General features: G+C 47.8%; 4 protein-coding genes across 4 annotated transcripts; 2 read left to right on the forward strand and 2 right to left on the reverse strand.

The window, feature by feature from the left end:
- Positions 1 to 885: 885 nt before the first annotated feature.
- Positions 886 to 1,437, forward strand: MYCFIDRAFT_28913 (uncharacterized protein; the record flags this gene model as incomplete). The annotated part of the gene is made up of 1 exon (XM_007929731.1): positions 886 to 1,437. The coding sequence occupies one exon, from the start codon at positions 886 to 888 to the stop codon at positions 1,435 to 1,437; it is 552 nt and encodes a 183-aa protein (XP_007927922.1).
- Positions 1,438 to 1,629: 192 nt separating this feature from the next.
- Positions 1,630 to 3,876, forward strand: MYCFIDRAFT_197985 (uncharacterized protein; the record flags this gene model as incomplete). Its single annotated transcript, XM_007930255.1, has 1 exon — positions 1,630 to 3,876. The coding sequence occupies one exon, from the start codon at positions 1,630 to 1,632 to the stop codon at positions 3,874 to 3,876; it is 2,247 nt and encodes a 748-aa protein (XP_007928446.1).
- Positions 3,877 to 5,330: 1,454 nt separating this feature from the next.
- On the reverse strand, positions 5,331 to 5,954 carry MYCFIDRAFT_101453 (uncharacterized protein; the record flags this gene model as incomplete). Its single annotated transcript, XM_007930256.2, has 2 exons — positions 5,331 to 5,550; positions 5,605 to 5,954. Coding segments are annotated over 2 exons (570 nt in total), but the record flags the coding sequence as incomplete, so codon positions are not given.
- A 1,022-nt stretch (positions 5,955 to 6,976) lies between these two features.
- On the reverse strand, positions 6,977 to 11,206 carry MYCFIDRAFT_86490 (uncharacterized protein; the record flags this gene model as incomplete). The annotated part of the gene is made up of 12 exons (XM_007930257.1): positions 6,977 to 6,986; positions 7,330 to 7,496; positions 7,857 to 8,106; positions 8,157 to 8,474; positions 8,526 to 9,069; positions 9,168 to 9,273; positions 9,364 to 9,484; positions 9,535 to 9,965; positions 10,282 to 10,362; positions 10,516 to 10,524; positions 10,876 to 10,929; positions 11,195 to 11,206. The coding sequence occupies 12 exons, from the start codon at positions 11,204 to 11,206 to the stop codon at positions 6,977 to 6,979; spliced, it is 2,103 nt and encodes a 700-aa protein (XP_007928448.1).
- Between the last annotated feature and the right edge of the window lie 4,086 nt (positions 11,207 to 15,292).

The raw sequence follows: 15,292 nt of genomic DNA on the forward strand, positions 1-15,292 counted from the left end.
TTGTTGGTGGTAACAGAAGCGGTGGATGCTCAAGGCGCGTCCAACGTCCACAATGGCCCCACATTGGCAGCTTGGGTCGTCATGATTCGCTACCTCCTTCTCAGGCTCTTCATAGTGACTTCTTCCGCCACGCACGCACCTTCCATACTGTAGATTGCCATCACTTTCATTCTCTTTATAGTTTAGCGGCTTGAAGAAGTCTTCTGTAAAGAGCCTGAGGACAAATGTCGCAAAGCGAGCCATTCTAACCTTATGAGTATACAGTCTGGATTGAGTAACTCAACAACTACGCATTATCACCAAAAGTCATATTAGAATCGCACCTAGCTATCATTGCAACGAGGAAGACTTCTCATACATTGATGAGTATATCTGCAAAGCTGCACAAATGAAAACTACAAAACACCGTGTCTACAGAAACGTTATAATTCAGCCAGCTTCCTCGCAGGCTTGAGAACAACAGGTACCAAACCTCAACCTGCGAGACAAAGATATGAGCTTGCTCAGAATAATCGGCTCTACAAGCTCTAGCCCTTCGTATGATCCAGATTGGCCGTGCAAGGAGTAGTAAGCAGGTGCAGTATCAGTTAAAGATCAGTGTGGAAGGTGCGTATTGTGCCTGCCTCTGCTACTTGCGTTCAACTAGGAAGGGGCTGAAACGGAGATAGATGATTCGTTGAGTGGAGACCCCAGGAAAATGGCGGTCCAATCTTTCCAACGACTGCAACTTCGCTCTTCATCACGAGTCACGCCATTCGCGTACATCCTTCACATCCGTCTCGACAATTATTGCGCAGAGCCAGACAAGCCGGAGACACCCGTTCACTTACCATAACACTCCTCGCGCAGGGTGGGCGAGGCAGATTTGCGCGAGAGCTCGGCAGCATGAGTGCAAAGACTCCCGTCGCAGCCATATTCGATGCACTGAAAGGCTCCTGGAGGCTTCGGCGGTCCTTGAACAGCAGCCTTTCGGGCTTTCCTTCCGGCACGTTCGAAGGCGTTGCTACCTTCACGCCGCGAACACCAACAGCACATTCATCCGCCGGAGAGCTTGTATACGCAGAACGAGGGGAGCTCAAAACTGATAATGGCTTTACGCTGAAGGCAAATCGGAAGTATGTATACAGATACAGTGCCGATGAGGACAAAATCAGTGCCTGGTTCGTCAAGGAAGACACCAAAGCCGAGGACGGCAAGGAAGAAGTTGATTATCTTTTCCATGATCTTGAGGTCTCTTCTGAAGCTGGAGCTCTCACTGGCCGAGGCGAACATCTTTGCCAGCTTGACATGTACTGGGCTTACTACGAGTTCAGAATCCCCGAGAGCGGCGAGATGGATGTTTTTGGAGTACGCTACAAGGTGAAGGGCCCCGAGAAGGACTACACCAGTGACACCGCGTACGAGAGGACCTTCTCCAGTGATGTGGCGGTTCTGTGAGAATGAAGCCGCGTTGAGTTCCGGCAGCCTTCACTGTAGGTCAGCACCACGATCCGTGTCCTATACAGCTTCTCTCCTTATTGCATAGCTCATGTTTGCAAAGCATATTCATCGTGGTAAAACGCAGAGATATGTTTCTCGCTAAGGTGCTCCCTGACCAGCATCTCATCGGTCTCTGCACAGTCCTGCATCATGACCTCCCCATTCGAGGACGTATTGGCAGGCGACAAGGGCCAGATTCGCTCAACTCTCTTCAACTTCCTGAATGACGGCGCTTCCCTCTATCAACTGCGATCAGTGTCTCGCACACTGAAGAGCGTCGTCGACAGCTGCCCGATGGGCCTCTTCCGGCAGCTATATATCCATTTGCCTTTTCCGAAGCCACAGGCAATTAGCGAACCTGCTGGTGTACTCGCATCTCAGACACCTCGCAATGGCAAGAAGAAATCCACGAAATACATGATCTCCCACAATCTGCCAAGCCTTTGGAATATTGCTCCACTGTGCACCTCTCTCACGATAAAGGTCATGTACGGTACATCCCGGTCGCCATACGAGCTCGGCGACTCACTAGCACGCGTCAAAATGGTACAAAAAACGGCGGAGAAACGGCGCACATCCATGAATTCATTGCAGAGAAGGATGTGGAAAGCACGTCACGAGCCATATCAGGAACCTGAAAATTCCATGGCCTTGACCGTGCCTCAACAGGAAACGATGTCACACGACGAGTGGACACTGGATCTATACAATTGGGAGAGTATCTTTCGCTCATTGAGACGCCTCGTCCAGCTTACCCTCTCCGTCAATGGCGATCCAGCTTGGCCTGGCCGCACAAATGTAGAGCAACTCGTCAACATGCTGCGCATAGGCTTAGAGCGTGGGCAGCCGCCGAACCTCAGGACGATCACCCTGGACCCGATACACGCTGCAGGCTTGATTCACCTTCGCTGGAATGGCTTCGCGGCTTTTGTGGAGAGACCTTTCCGTCCACCACACGATAGTGCCGGCATCCCTCCACCACGACACAATGCTGAAATTTGGACCAAACTCATGACGCTGGACCTTAGGATACGCAACCCCACAGCTACAAAATCGCTGACTATCAACCAAACGACCATGACACTGAAGCTGCTGGAGGATTATTTGCGAAGCTTCTCCCGCAACCTGCGATGCTTGCGCTTCATCTGGCTTGATGCTGCCGGACCAAGCCCGTTAGCACTTGACGAACAAGAATCCTTGCAAGAGCGTCGCTCAATCACCTGGCCAAGACTCGCAGAGCTTTGCCTGGGCAATACTACAGAGCTAGACCACACAATCGAATTACTACCAGTGCTGGCGCCAAATGTGACAACATTCAAAGTTCTTCGTGATTCTTTCTGCTCTGTTCGGACCATTCCGCAATCGTCGAAAGTATGGATGACTGCATTTGACCGATCCTCTGGCCAAATTCACCCTGCAATCGTGACGGCATCCAGCAGAAACGTTTCGAATCACAGAAAGTCTCTCCTAGCAAGACGAAAGGTGCCAGCATTCTCATTGAACAGGCCGTTCTCTCAAGCTTCTGCGGTTCCCCCTGCCCTCAGCATTCCCGAGAAGCTAGCAAAGAAAACTGTGATAGTCAGAAAGTGGGTGCCCCATCCCGCTTTCAGACCCACCGCCAGGACCTCTGAAAGTAAAAATCAGCGGCTTAGTACGGGCGATCCAGACTTACTCACTCCGAGACCCTTCGAAAGCTCAACATCCAGCTTAGCCGGTACAGAACCAAGTATGAATGGCCTCGCGAGCGTAAATGAAGAGCTCACCGCCGACCTCACGAATATGCTGGACTATGAGGACGTAGACACGGGAACAAGATCTGCTTATACTCCTTCGCAAAGTCCCTCAATCGTACGCAAGTATTCTGCTTTCAACAATGCCCTCACATCCTATGCAAACCAGCGTAGCACCTCCGTGCAACGAAAGCAAGTCGAAGCTCCAAGCGTGACGGGAGTGCCATCAAGCCCCAGGCGATTGGTAAAGCACGTACCCCTTTCTAGCGCTGTCGCCGAATACGAGCAGAGATGGCAACAATCATTGCCGCAAAAGCAGTCTCGGGGCCGAGAGCCGCCGCCTGTCCCGTCAATGATCTCTCCAGCACTCGAAACGTGTAGTTTCAATAGTGACTTGCCTTCGAACTCCGGCCTTCTGAGAATTCCCGGAGACACACGATGGTCTCTATCATCGCCTACCAGCTACTATTCGAGCGAAGACACGGAACCAAACGCGGTCGATGCTACTTTGAAACCCAGGATTCCCAGCAGTGTCGACAGCCAGGAAAACGGTTGGATTCACCTCAGAGAGAGCATCGCGACCGCGAGCTCAGTTGCAAGCAGACCTCTTAGCAAATTCATGTCAGCTTTGAGGCGGGATGGAGCGCCACCGAAGATCCGGAAGTGACGCGAAGATATCTGCAACGTCAGGAGTGTTCGGCAGCATTCATTCAGCAGACGACCAATGGTTTCGAAGTTTATATAGGGCTTTGTGTGGATTTCTTCTGAGCGCTTGTCTATGTGGGAAAGCAATCCAAAGCTGATTTCAAAAGGCCTGCCTCCTGGCGTTGTTCGAAATCTGTGGGCTACTACCTAGCACATACTCATCCCTTCACGATGTCTAACCAAAAAGACAAGAAACAAGACGTTGCGACAGCACAGCCCTCACTGCAGGAGTTGCTTAATCCAAAGGGAAAGGCAACCACTTCGAACCGAGATTCACAATTCGATAGCATCTTTGGACGCCCAACAGTCTACAGCGAAGCAGCCGAACGCGAAAAGAGAGACACCGCAGCAGGTGCACGCGAGAAAGCATGATCTGAGATTGACATCAAGTTGAGAGATGTCAATTACCAGATTCAGGCAGTCTCTGAGGAATTTCGGAGAGCAAGCTTCTCTTACACGCCAGGCCACTCAGGGATAGACCGTTATGAGAATCAGATCAATGTGTTGAATGAGAAGCGGGCAGCATTGCTTCGAGAGAAAGAAGATGTCTAGGATGGTCGGAAGGCAGAAGGTTGTTTGTGTAGTAGCATAGAGCATAGAACTTTCTGCTCGTGTTATGTAGCAAACTCAATTCGAACTTGAGTGGTTCGTGGTCTTCTCCTCATCTCAGACTCTATTGACAGCCTATCAGCCACAAAAGCACCATGTCAAATAGTAACCGAAGCGTTTCCGGTCGGATGACCGCATACAGTGCGAAGCTTGAACAAGAGAGGCTGAATCAAGAAGCATTGCTTCGATCTACGCACGAACAAATGCTACACGAATTCAGCGTTTCAATGGAATGAGACATTAAAGCAACGAGACACCGAAGCCGCCAAAACCAAAGCTTGTGCGAAGGCTGGTGAAGAAGACCCCGAGAAGAAGGCCTAGAACTCGCCAAAGCCGTCGACCAGATGGCCAGGCACATTGCCAGGAATGACGCAGGTATCCACGATCTGACGCAGAATCTGGAGAAGAGCTGCATCAGATGTACGAAGGCGAAGAGCCATTCGAGGACCTCAAAGATCACATTAATAGGATGCGAGCGGATCTCAAGGCGCTGCGTAAAGAGAGGGAAGAGTCCGTTCAGAAGGGGCGGGCACTCACTCATGAGTCTTGGTCAAGGGATGAAGGTGCGTAGTATGCGGCTCTGGGGTGCAGGTCTCGGCTGCATACAATGGGTATCATGTCCTTACTAGCTGTTGCAATGCCTAGCTCTCTACAACCGAGTTAGCAAGCACGTCCTCCCCAAACGCGTTCCTCGCTACCTCTAGCGCTTGCCCTTTGCGAGAGAGAGGCGCGATGCTGCAATCCAACGCACTCAGCTTCTGTCTGATATCATTATCAAGGCCTCTTTCGAGATGCATCCTATCCTTCTCAGCCACCTTTGCGTGGTCCAGTCGGCGTCGCAGTCTTCCTCTGGCTATCCTGCCTCTCTCTGAGCTTCCTCTTCTCGCCTTCCAATACCTTCTTCGTCCGGTTCAAGACATCCTGTTTGCCAGCAGCTGCAGTACAGTCTGCGACGTCGTATGGCTCTTTAATGATCACGGCTTCGTGAGCAATGATCTGCGTATTGTGCCAGCGGACTGGAACATTGCTATCCCGTATGTTAGCCTGCGCATTGGTATCAATGCATGATATGTATGCTTACACTCTCCTCAAGGCGTCATAAATCGCCTGTCCCTCCGCGCTGACATGCTGGTTTTTATGCAGTTTCTCTGCTTTGAGCTCTTCGATCCTCTTCCTCTCCCGTTGCTCAAGAAATTTGTGGTCTACCGGTCCAATAGGTAGGAGGGCGCTTGCGAGACCAGCTTCCAGGGGTGCGGAAAGAACAGCGAACTTGTCGATTCTGCCGAATGGAATGACGGTGTAGTCTCCTGTCTGCGTGGTCTGCTGCTGAGCGCGAGTATTGATAACGACTAGGCTCAAAGTCGGGTCTGCGGTGAAAAGGGTGCCCTCGTATTGGGCGGTAGGCGCTGTGGTTGTGATTCTCACTCTGGTTTGCGGACTTGCGTCAGCCATTGAAAGCATGGATATATGTGTAGCCTTCACTCCTCACCTGGCTCCCATAGCCTTCTCTAAGGCCTCATTGCCATTGTCTGGCGTGGGTGTAGCCGACTTTGGCGTTGCGACTTGAGCTTTGTTTCCTGTTACTGCCACGCTGTTCCGCTTCGTGGCATCCGCCATCATACAATTTGCAGAAAATGCTCTGAAGCTCGTTGCCAAAGTCTTCTACAGTATGCTCCTGGGTATCTTAGCGCCTAGCTCCTGCGTACCGTCTATGGCAATCCCCTGAGATCTGAGTATGGCAGTAAGGCCACGCTTAGCCGCGGAACTCGCGTGCTACGGGTACATCCAGGATTGGGGTTGGAAAAGCAGAGCTAACGAGTGACGAGAATGGTATTCCTCCTATTGCACAGCTTCGAAATCGCTTGACAAGGTGTTCTGATGGCGCGAGAGAGAATGTTACAACATTGCTGCTGTTGCGCGGTCTTGGAGTTGGCGGGTAGGCGGGTAGGCGGGTAGGCAGGACCTGGCCTGACGTACACACGGGCCCGTGGCTTGACTTGGCGCTTGCTACAAACATTATATGTGAGTTCTAACCTATCTCCACTCAGACTAGTAACAAAGGGTTGTTGGTATAGCTACATACCAACTTAGTCACTATAAGCCACTATAGAAATAAACTCCCGTATAGACTATATAATACCCTTTATTACTAGTCTAATCCGCTTCTATCGGGATTTAGTACGCGTATATAAATAAAACGACTCGAATTTTTTTTAAAGAAAGAATACGCAATACCTAGACCGAAATTCGAAAATCCGCTATAGTAGCGACCTAGATAATACTTTATATATACTAATTACTATTTTTTATTCCTTAGACGATAGCCCTATTTAGGAAAATCGAATATAATCTAAAAACCGAATACGCTCGGCTATATAGAAGGCTACTCCGTACCGCGACAACTATAACGATAAGAATACGTACTATTTAGACCGTAATTTAAAAAAGTACTACTAGGTAGGCCTAGATAATTATATTATCTAGAGCCGCTACTATATATTATATATTAATTTGTATTCCTATATAAACAGCTAAGATACGATAGAAACGGCCTAGACTAGAGATAGGATCTCTATAATCTAAACGCTAATTGGCTATACGCTACACTTTAGCTACATACTATGCTACACACTATACTACACACACATACCAAAATACTACCTACCTATATACCCTCAAATAATCCTATCTCTGGTCTGGTCTCGAGATAGGTTCTAACTGCATGTGCACTCCTCAACCACATCCGTCCCCTTAGTCTCCGTCACAAACAACATTCTCTGGCCGGCCAGTCGTCTGAGATGCTCACCGATGAATCTTCGGTAGCTGTCTTGTAGTGACCATGGCATACATGTCGCTCAAGTTTTCGGTTGGTCGTGTCCATGTTGGATAAGCGCCTATGCGAGCGTTCTGGAACACAGACACGCCATTATCGAACCCAGGATCGGGAACCCCCCATCTTTCGGCACATATTCGCTGCCGCAAGCAATCAATTTATTAGGGGAAAGGCTTGACGAAGCGTATGGGAGGAAGCCAAGACGGCTAAGATTCTTGGTACCGAGAGAATGCATGAGGGCTCCCGAATACGATTCGACTTCATTCATATCCGGACTTATCCGGTCTATTGCTCATACGTTCTCTGCATGTTGCGCTGCCATAAGACTTTCCAAATTTGGTCGTCCTCATTGATATTCGGGCCTTCATGGGCGCCGATTAATTGCACAAGCTTAGGGTATAAGTTGCTACGCCTCGAGGCCAGACTTCTTGATATAGAAGACTAGTCATATCACAAGATCACATCTTACCAGCGGTGCCAAGCTGCTGTCAGCAACTCACGCCTCCCACGCCACCTTGGAACTGCATGTTCATATCATTAATGAACCCAAAATTGGGGTCTGTAGCTTGACCCAGATAAGACCAGTCGGCATAAGTTTGAGGAATCGGCCCGTAAGCATAGTCTTGCCAAGTATCGTCAGGCTGGTCCTTAGCATCTCTATCCTCGTCGGAAACGCCTTTTAGCACGATATCGTGGACCGAAACGGGGCACGTAAGGATCGAAGGATCTAGTCCGGCCATCTCCCAGGCCCTATCCTATGTCAGCGGCCGCATCATACTCCCAATTTGGTTTGTACATACCTGTCACGGGCTCGCCGGAGAAATCGCCACGCTTGCGTGCCTCCAGCTTGCAGAGGTCGAGGGTCCGGGTTGCCATCCTCATGTGAGACGATGCCGCAGTCGTCAGATCCAATGCATTTGTAGATGGCCAAGTCGACTAGTTTTCGTGTCTCTGCTGCTTCAGAATCGTGGGGGTGATCTTCTAGATCTGAAATTAAAGCCATGATGCTGTGCAATGGCTGGTGTTGACCTGGCCAGCACCAATGCCATGGCTGGAAATCTCGTCTTTCTGCCAGTCTCAGGAATCGATGAACGTATTCGCGACAGAAGACAATCACGCTGAACAACAGTCAGCAGGGTCTCAATAGCCATGATTATAAGTCTGCATACTTTGGTTCCTTCTTTCGCAAAGCAGCCAGCAAACCATGTCTCCTCATAGGTCCATACATTACTGAATACGGCTTTGCTGCCCACAGAGCAAAGAGCATCTTTGCGAACTGTGCAAGAGCCGCATTGGATTCTGTATGCCGTATAGCATCGATATCAGTGCCATCGGAAGCTTCAGGCTGAGTCGTCATCTTCTCAATAGATATGATTTGCTCTTTCCTTGAATCCATATCCGCTTTGACAGCTCTCGTAATCTCCAGTATGCGATCCAGATCGACTTCGGCCAGTAGGCTGCTGTGTAGTAAGTGAAGAATCTCGTTGCCCTTCTTATAAAAGGCAAAGCGACCTCCAATAAAGATTCCGAGAATGGACTTGTTGGCATTGCCATGTGTCTCAAAGTCGTCTCGAATAGCAGCTGCGCTCAGCTCGCTCACTGGCAGCACGTTGTACAATCTGCAGTCAATGATCGGAGGAAGTCCAGAGGCGAAAGCGACTTGAGCATCGATCGACACTATCGACCACCAGATTTGCCGTCTGATGTGTACATCTACCGGAGAGAAGTGTCCGAATGTGGTAGGCTCTTTATGAAGTCCTGCGCCAAGTCAGCGCCTCCCACTCGATGAAGTGATGGTAATACTATCCTACCTAGCATTTGGGCTACACGTGTCGCCACACCAATGAACGAGCAGCAAGTGAGAGGCTGCTCTTCTCGCAGCCATGTAGAATCCACTATGATGAAAGCTGACAAGGACTGTAACGATGGAGATTGTGGAAATTCTGAGAGTCTGATCGCACGAATGGCTCTTCGATACAGCCTTGATGTCAAGGTCTCGCGACTCACATTTCCGAATACTGTCTGGAGACGGTATCTCGGACAGACGACAGAACCGGCGAAAAGTACGGCGGTCAGAAGGGAGAAGAAGTGCACGCTGAGTGCATAGTTCGGATCTCGGGTGTCGAGCCTGCGGAGAGAGTGAGAGGTGGAAAGGGTGTGATCGCGACGTCGACTTACCAGCGCTGAAATTTCCTCACTTGGACTAGAAATGTCGGACCATGGAAGAGCGATCTCTTGGCATGATAGCCACCCATATATGACCATATTAGTACTTCGCTCTGCTCTTTGCTTGGCAGGCCTGCCAAGATCTCATCTATTGACGGAGCTTGAGACGTCAAGAGAGTGCTGTCTTGCGGCGTCCATGCGGGAATATTCGGAAAGAGGTCGCCGTAGAGTTCTCGCTCGGGATTGTCTGGCGTTGCTCCATTCGACTCGCAGCTTGAATCATATTGTGTCGAGGTTAATGGCGGTGAGCTGGGAAATGTTTGTCCAATAGGACCGCCAAGCTGCTGCTTCTGAGATTGCTGTTGCTGTTGCAATTTTACCCCCACAACTCCAGGACGAGTGTATCCACGATGATCACGGAGCAGATCATTGATTGCTGCCACCTAGACATAGTCAGCTCTGCGCAGAGAGACGGATTCTCGCACACCTGGCGTGAATGCAATCTGTTCTAACTCAAGGCTCTCTAGAGTATGCTGACCTCCTGACTTATCAGCGCAAAGTGAGCGCTCGAGATGTAGTGGCCTTTGGTATGAGGCCCAACATAAAGGTGTCCCGTGTCTCTGCTAGGTGTCGTGCTTTCCCTTTTGGCTGGTTGAGTGGTGGTGCTCGGAACTGGAGTATGATCTTTCGTCCGACTTTTCGCTTCTAGTTGAGCTCAGAATACCATCCTAGGTGATTCTAGAGGTATGGATAGCATACCGGTACTTGTGGAGCTTGGTGTCTGGTTTGGTTCGATGCTTGCGGCTTGAGTGAGCTGGTATAGTCTGCTTGCTCTGGAGGCTAGAGATGGTGTTTCATCTGTCAGAAGTCAGTCGGGCGTCCATTGAGCATACACGACAATAGCTCCGTACCGATCACAGTCAGTGGCACCGGTGTCGATCGAGTGGCGGCATACTGGCAGTCTATGCCGGCCCGAGCGCATCTTCCACATACCGGTCTGGTCTGCGTACCCGCTTAGCACAGTATGCAGCACGCAAAGATGCGGAAGTGCTACGGACCTTGTCGCACCCAACCTTTCTCCTGCCGCAAGGCACGCACGATCTTGGCGCTCGTGGTCGCGATGGCTTCGTGATCTTTGGGTGCGAAGACATCAAAAATATGGACTTAAAAGCTACTTCGCTGAGATGGCGGTCGTACACTCTTCGGTGCTTGTTCTAGAAAATGCCTAGAATACGGATCTCCGGCCCGACAGCAAACTTTATCGCCATGCCCGAATGCCCTACCTCCTCTCAGGCGCTCCGAGTGTTGTAGATTCTTCCACGTGATTCTGTATCCTTAGGCATCGACACTAACCACATTGGGTATGGAGAAAGCTACAGCGGAGCGCCTAAAGTCAAACCGGGCTACCTATATACACCTAATTATTGTTTAGTTTACGAAGATTAAATATAGCGTCGTAACTACGCAAAATAGCGGTTTGCATCCGCGGGCGTAGCTATACGTTTTAATATAATCTGTTAGATTGCCTATACAAAGTAGTCGCGAAAATGTTAATATAAAGATTAATTCTTAGTCTTCTAAGACGAGGTAATTATTATTCCCGTTTGCTATCTACCTTACCTAGTATTACTTACCTACAAACGGTATATATAGCGCTAAACAAAGCACGTACAGTCCGTCGCATTAACTACCTCTCTAATCTCCGTACTTTAGAATACCTAAAAAGTATTGCTATTGCCTTTATCTTGCTATCTAGGGCTACGCGCTATACTCTTTACCGTTTGTTTCTACTATTATAGCGACTACAACTGTCTAGCGCTTATATATATATATATACACGCGCGCGCGCGCGCTAGCTGCTTCGTGTGTATTCTAAGTTCGAGTTCGACCTTGCTATCGCTACCGCCGCCGCCGCCGCCGCCGCTTAAAGGATTTAGAAGCCTAGCTCTAAACAGATACTAATATTAATACCCGCGCTAGCACTAGCATTAACCTACTCGAGTCTATTATCCTAGTTATATCTCTTTCTTGCCGCCGCCGCCGCCGCCGCCGTATCTATTACCGACAATAATACTACTAAAATTAGGTAGTAGCGAGAAGCAGCGCCGCGCCTAGGCAAAGAAAGACAAGGCAGCGAAGAAAGCAGCTTCGAAGAAAGACAGCTAGCCTATCGGACCTAAGCTACTAGGTCGCGCTACCGTTAGTCGAGAATCGCTAGACTTTAGCTATTTACTACTAGTCGAGTAGCTAGCTAGAAAGAGTAAATACAAAGCCTAGTTCTAGCAGCGCTGCGATAAGATCTTCGATCCTGCGACATTACTTAAGCAAGTATAGCAATTAGTCTACGATGCGATGCGTACCTTAGAAGCTGTTAATATATATCGCGATATCGTTACCTAAGGACTATAAAAGGTTCTCGATAAGATATATCTAGGCAAGGGCTATATACTAAAGGAATCCTAGATCTATAGTGTCTAGGCTCTCGTATTTGCCTACTCTAATATAATAATAATAGCGAAGACTAGCGAAGGTAAGAGTTTGCCTTTTTAGGCCTTTAGCCTATTAACAGGTATAGTAGTTATTAAGATTACACTATTAAATCGTCTCGGTAAGGAGTATATAGAGGATGTACGCGAGACTGCTCGACAAGCTAACTACCTAATTAATATAGTTAATATTACCGTAGAGAATAAGAGTATAGATCGTAACCTGTTTTAGAAGATTATAGATAGCAAGGTCCACTATATTATCCTTAGTCTAGAAACTGCAGCTAGCGAGGACTTCCGAGCTATTATTCGAGACCTAAAGGCCCGGGCTCGAATTAGTTTAGTTATAATCGACGAGATGCACCTAGTAGCGAAGTAGAAGGAATTTCGCAAGGAATATGCCTAGATCTTCTCTCTGCGGAAGCTGCTACGCACCGATACGGTATAGTTAGGCTGTTCTGCTACTAGTAAGTAGATCGAGCTAAGCTAAGCTAAACTGAACTAAACTAAGCTAAGCTAACTATCGCTAGTGTCTAAGGAAATAGAGGAATTTATAGCTAAGAATAGTAGCTTCCGACCTCTTAGAAATAAACCGTATAAGACTAAGGTTCTCCGTAGTAGTATTAATCGACTAGACACTACATACATCCTACGCACTATTAACAAGGACGAGCTTAGCTACTACGACTACTTGTACTTCGTAGTTAATAATAGCGTCGGTCTAGAAAAGGAGGCGATACCTTAGGGCATTAAGAAGGCTCTACTATTTATCGATAGTCGGAAGTCGGTCTAAGAGCTCGCTAATACTATTCGTAGCTAGCTTATTGCCGCGACTACTAAATGCACCAATCCGAAGAAGCGATATACCTAGGATAATAAGGGCGTTAATATATATACTACTGTCTTATTCTATACTAGTAGTATAGCTAAGCGCGACTAGACCCGTCGATATAAGTAATACAGCCGTACTATAGATAGCCCCGATAGTCTATCGAACATTCGCATTATAATCGCGACGACTACGTTTAGCGTCGGTCTAAATATTCTAGATATTAAGATTGTCGCCTAGGTTAAGTATCCGATTACTCGAGACATTAAGGATCTAATATAGCGGCTTAGTCGTGTTAGTCGTGCCCTTCTATAGTAGAGCAAGCGAAGTGTAGCCTTAGTCTTCTTACTATACCTAGTTAATAATAGTAAGAAGCAGCCTCGCCTAGACTCTTATTACTCGGCGATTCGAGTTAACACTCGAAAATCCTAATAGTATCGCTATACGCTAGGCCGTTCCTTAGGTCTATTACAATTATAGATCCCTAGAGAAGATGCTAATAGAGACAGCGATACGAGTGCTACTAGCGATATAGATACAGATACAGATACCAGTATAGATCCGCAGTATTAGACTAAAGCAGAGATAGCTGCCCGCGAGAAGATTCTAAAGATCTAGATGCATTTCTAGAACGATCGATATCGAGACTATAGTATCTACCCTCGTAAGGTAATCCTCTAGTACCTTAGCGAGGATAAGGTAATATATCTATAAAACCTACTATCGAGCGAGCACTACTATAATGCCTATAACCCTAACCTAGATCTCCTTTATAATAGTAGGCTACTAGTAGAAGCTATAGGTCCGATCTTCCGCAAGCTAGGAAATAGGACACGTCCGGCTATTGCCTTCTAGAAGCTATAGGCGTAGTTGTCTTCTAAGAATAACAAGTACCCGGAATAGACTTATCGTTGCATGTTTAACCTCCCGTTAAAGACTATTCTAGAAGACCGAAGACTCTAGAGTATATACAATGTATTTACTGCTACTAGCTAGTTCGAGCAATAGGAGAATATAGTCGTTAATTAGCGGCTACTTAAGCAGAAATCGGTAGAGTTTATCGACTAGTTTAAAGCTCTAAATATCGACTAGCGCCTATTTGCGTTGTATAAGCTAATTAATAAGATTAAGCGGGTTAGTACGAGTGTCTTTACTAAGTAGAAGGCTAGTCTTAACGCGAAAGCTAAGAAGCGCGCAGACAAACAATAAGCTATCGCTACTACTACTTCTACCGCTACTAGACTAATATCTAGTTCTTAATCCGCGGCCGGCCGATTATTGCTAAATCCTCCGATAGTATCTCTAGCGTAGCGCCTTGCTATATAGAACGCCGCGCGAAATGCCGTCTAGGCCGGTATTATAGAGTCCTTATATAGCGAGGCAGCGAGAATAGGTCTTTATATAAATCAGATCGAGAGAGCGACTACTGCTGCTTCCGGTCCTAGTGCCGGCCCTCGCCTATCTAGTCGTATAGTTAAGCTAAGGGTAGTACTTCTAGGCAATCTAGCCTCCGCATTTCTACCCGCTTCTGCCGTTACTACTAGCACTGCTCGTAGTCTAGACGATCCGCGTAATAAGCGTCCTACCTCTACAAGCCTAGCAACAAGCTAGGTACCTCGATATAGAGCGCGCCGGATTAATTAAGTTAAATCGGAGCGAGCTAAGAGAGCCGAGTAGTTATTAAGTACAGTTACTCGCACTACTAAGGAGAGAGGTAGCCGTAAGCTACGTAGGAACCGTACGCTATTAGAAGCTAGTCTCCGTCTTATAGGCTAGTTACTAGGTAGCTCGCCGACAGGATTACTAAGCCGTCGCCGCTAACTCTACCTAGTTAAGCTGCTTCTACGAGAGCTAGCGGTAAAATGGCGCTAGAATTAGCGGTAAAATGGCACTAGAATTAGCGGTAAAATAGCACTAGAATTGGCGGTAAAATAGCACTAGAATTAGCGCTAGAAATAGCACTAGAATTGGCGCTAGAAATGGCGCTAGAAATGGCACTAGAATTGGCGCTAGAAATAGCACTAGAATTGGCGCTAGAAATAGTACTAGGATAGCAGTAGAGTTAGCATTTAATAAGGTCCTTCCTTACTACCCTTCTATTATGTCCTTATAAGCTCGCTAAGTCCTTATCCTATCCTCGGAAAAGTAAGCTGTAATACTACGCTCGATCGCAGGTTGTATACTATACTATCTTCTAGATTAGATGTCGGTAGTAGCATTAAGCTGCTTCTACGAGAGCTAGCGTATAATGCCTAGTTTAGCTGCTTCTACGAGAGCTAGCGTGTAGTAGAGCTAGTGTATAGTAGAGCTAGCGTATAGTGCCTAGTTTAGCTGCTTCTACGAGAACTAGCGTGTAATGTAGGATGCCTAGTTAAGCTGCTCCTACGAGAGCCGGCGTGTAATATAGGATGCCTAGTTAAGCTGCTCCTACGAGAGCTAGCGTATAATGCCTAGT

This window comes from Pseudocercospora fijiensis (genome assembly GCF_000340215.1).
Source record: "Pseudocercospora fijiensis CIRAD86 unplaced genomic scaffold MYCFIscaffold_6, whole genome shotgun sequence".
Taxonomy (NCBI): Eukaryota; Fungi; Ascomycota; class Dothideomycetes; order Mycosphaerellales; family Mycosphaerellaceae; genus Pseudocercospora; species Pseudocercospora fijiensis.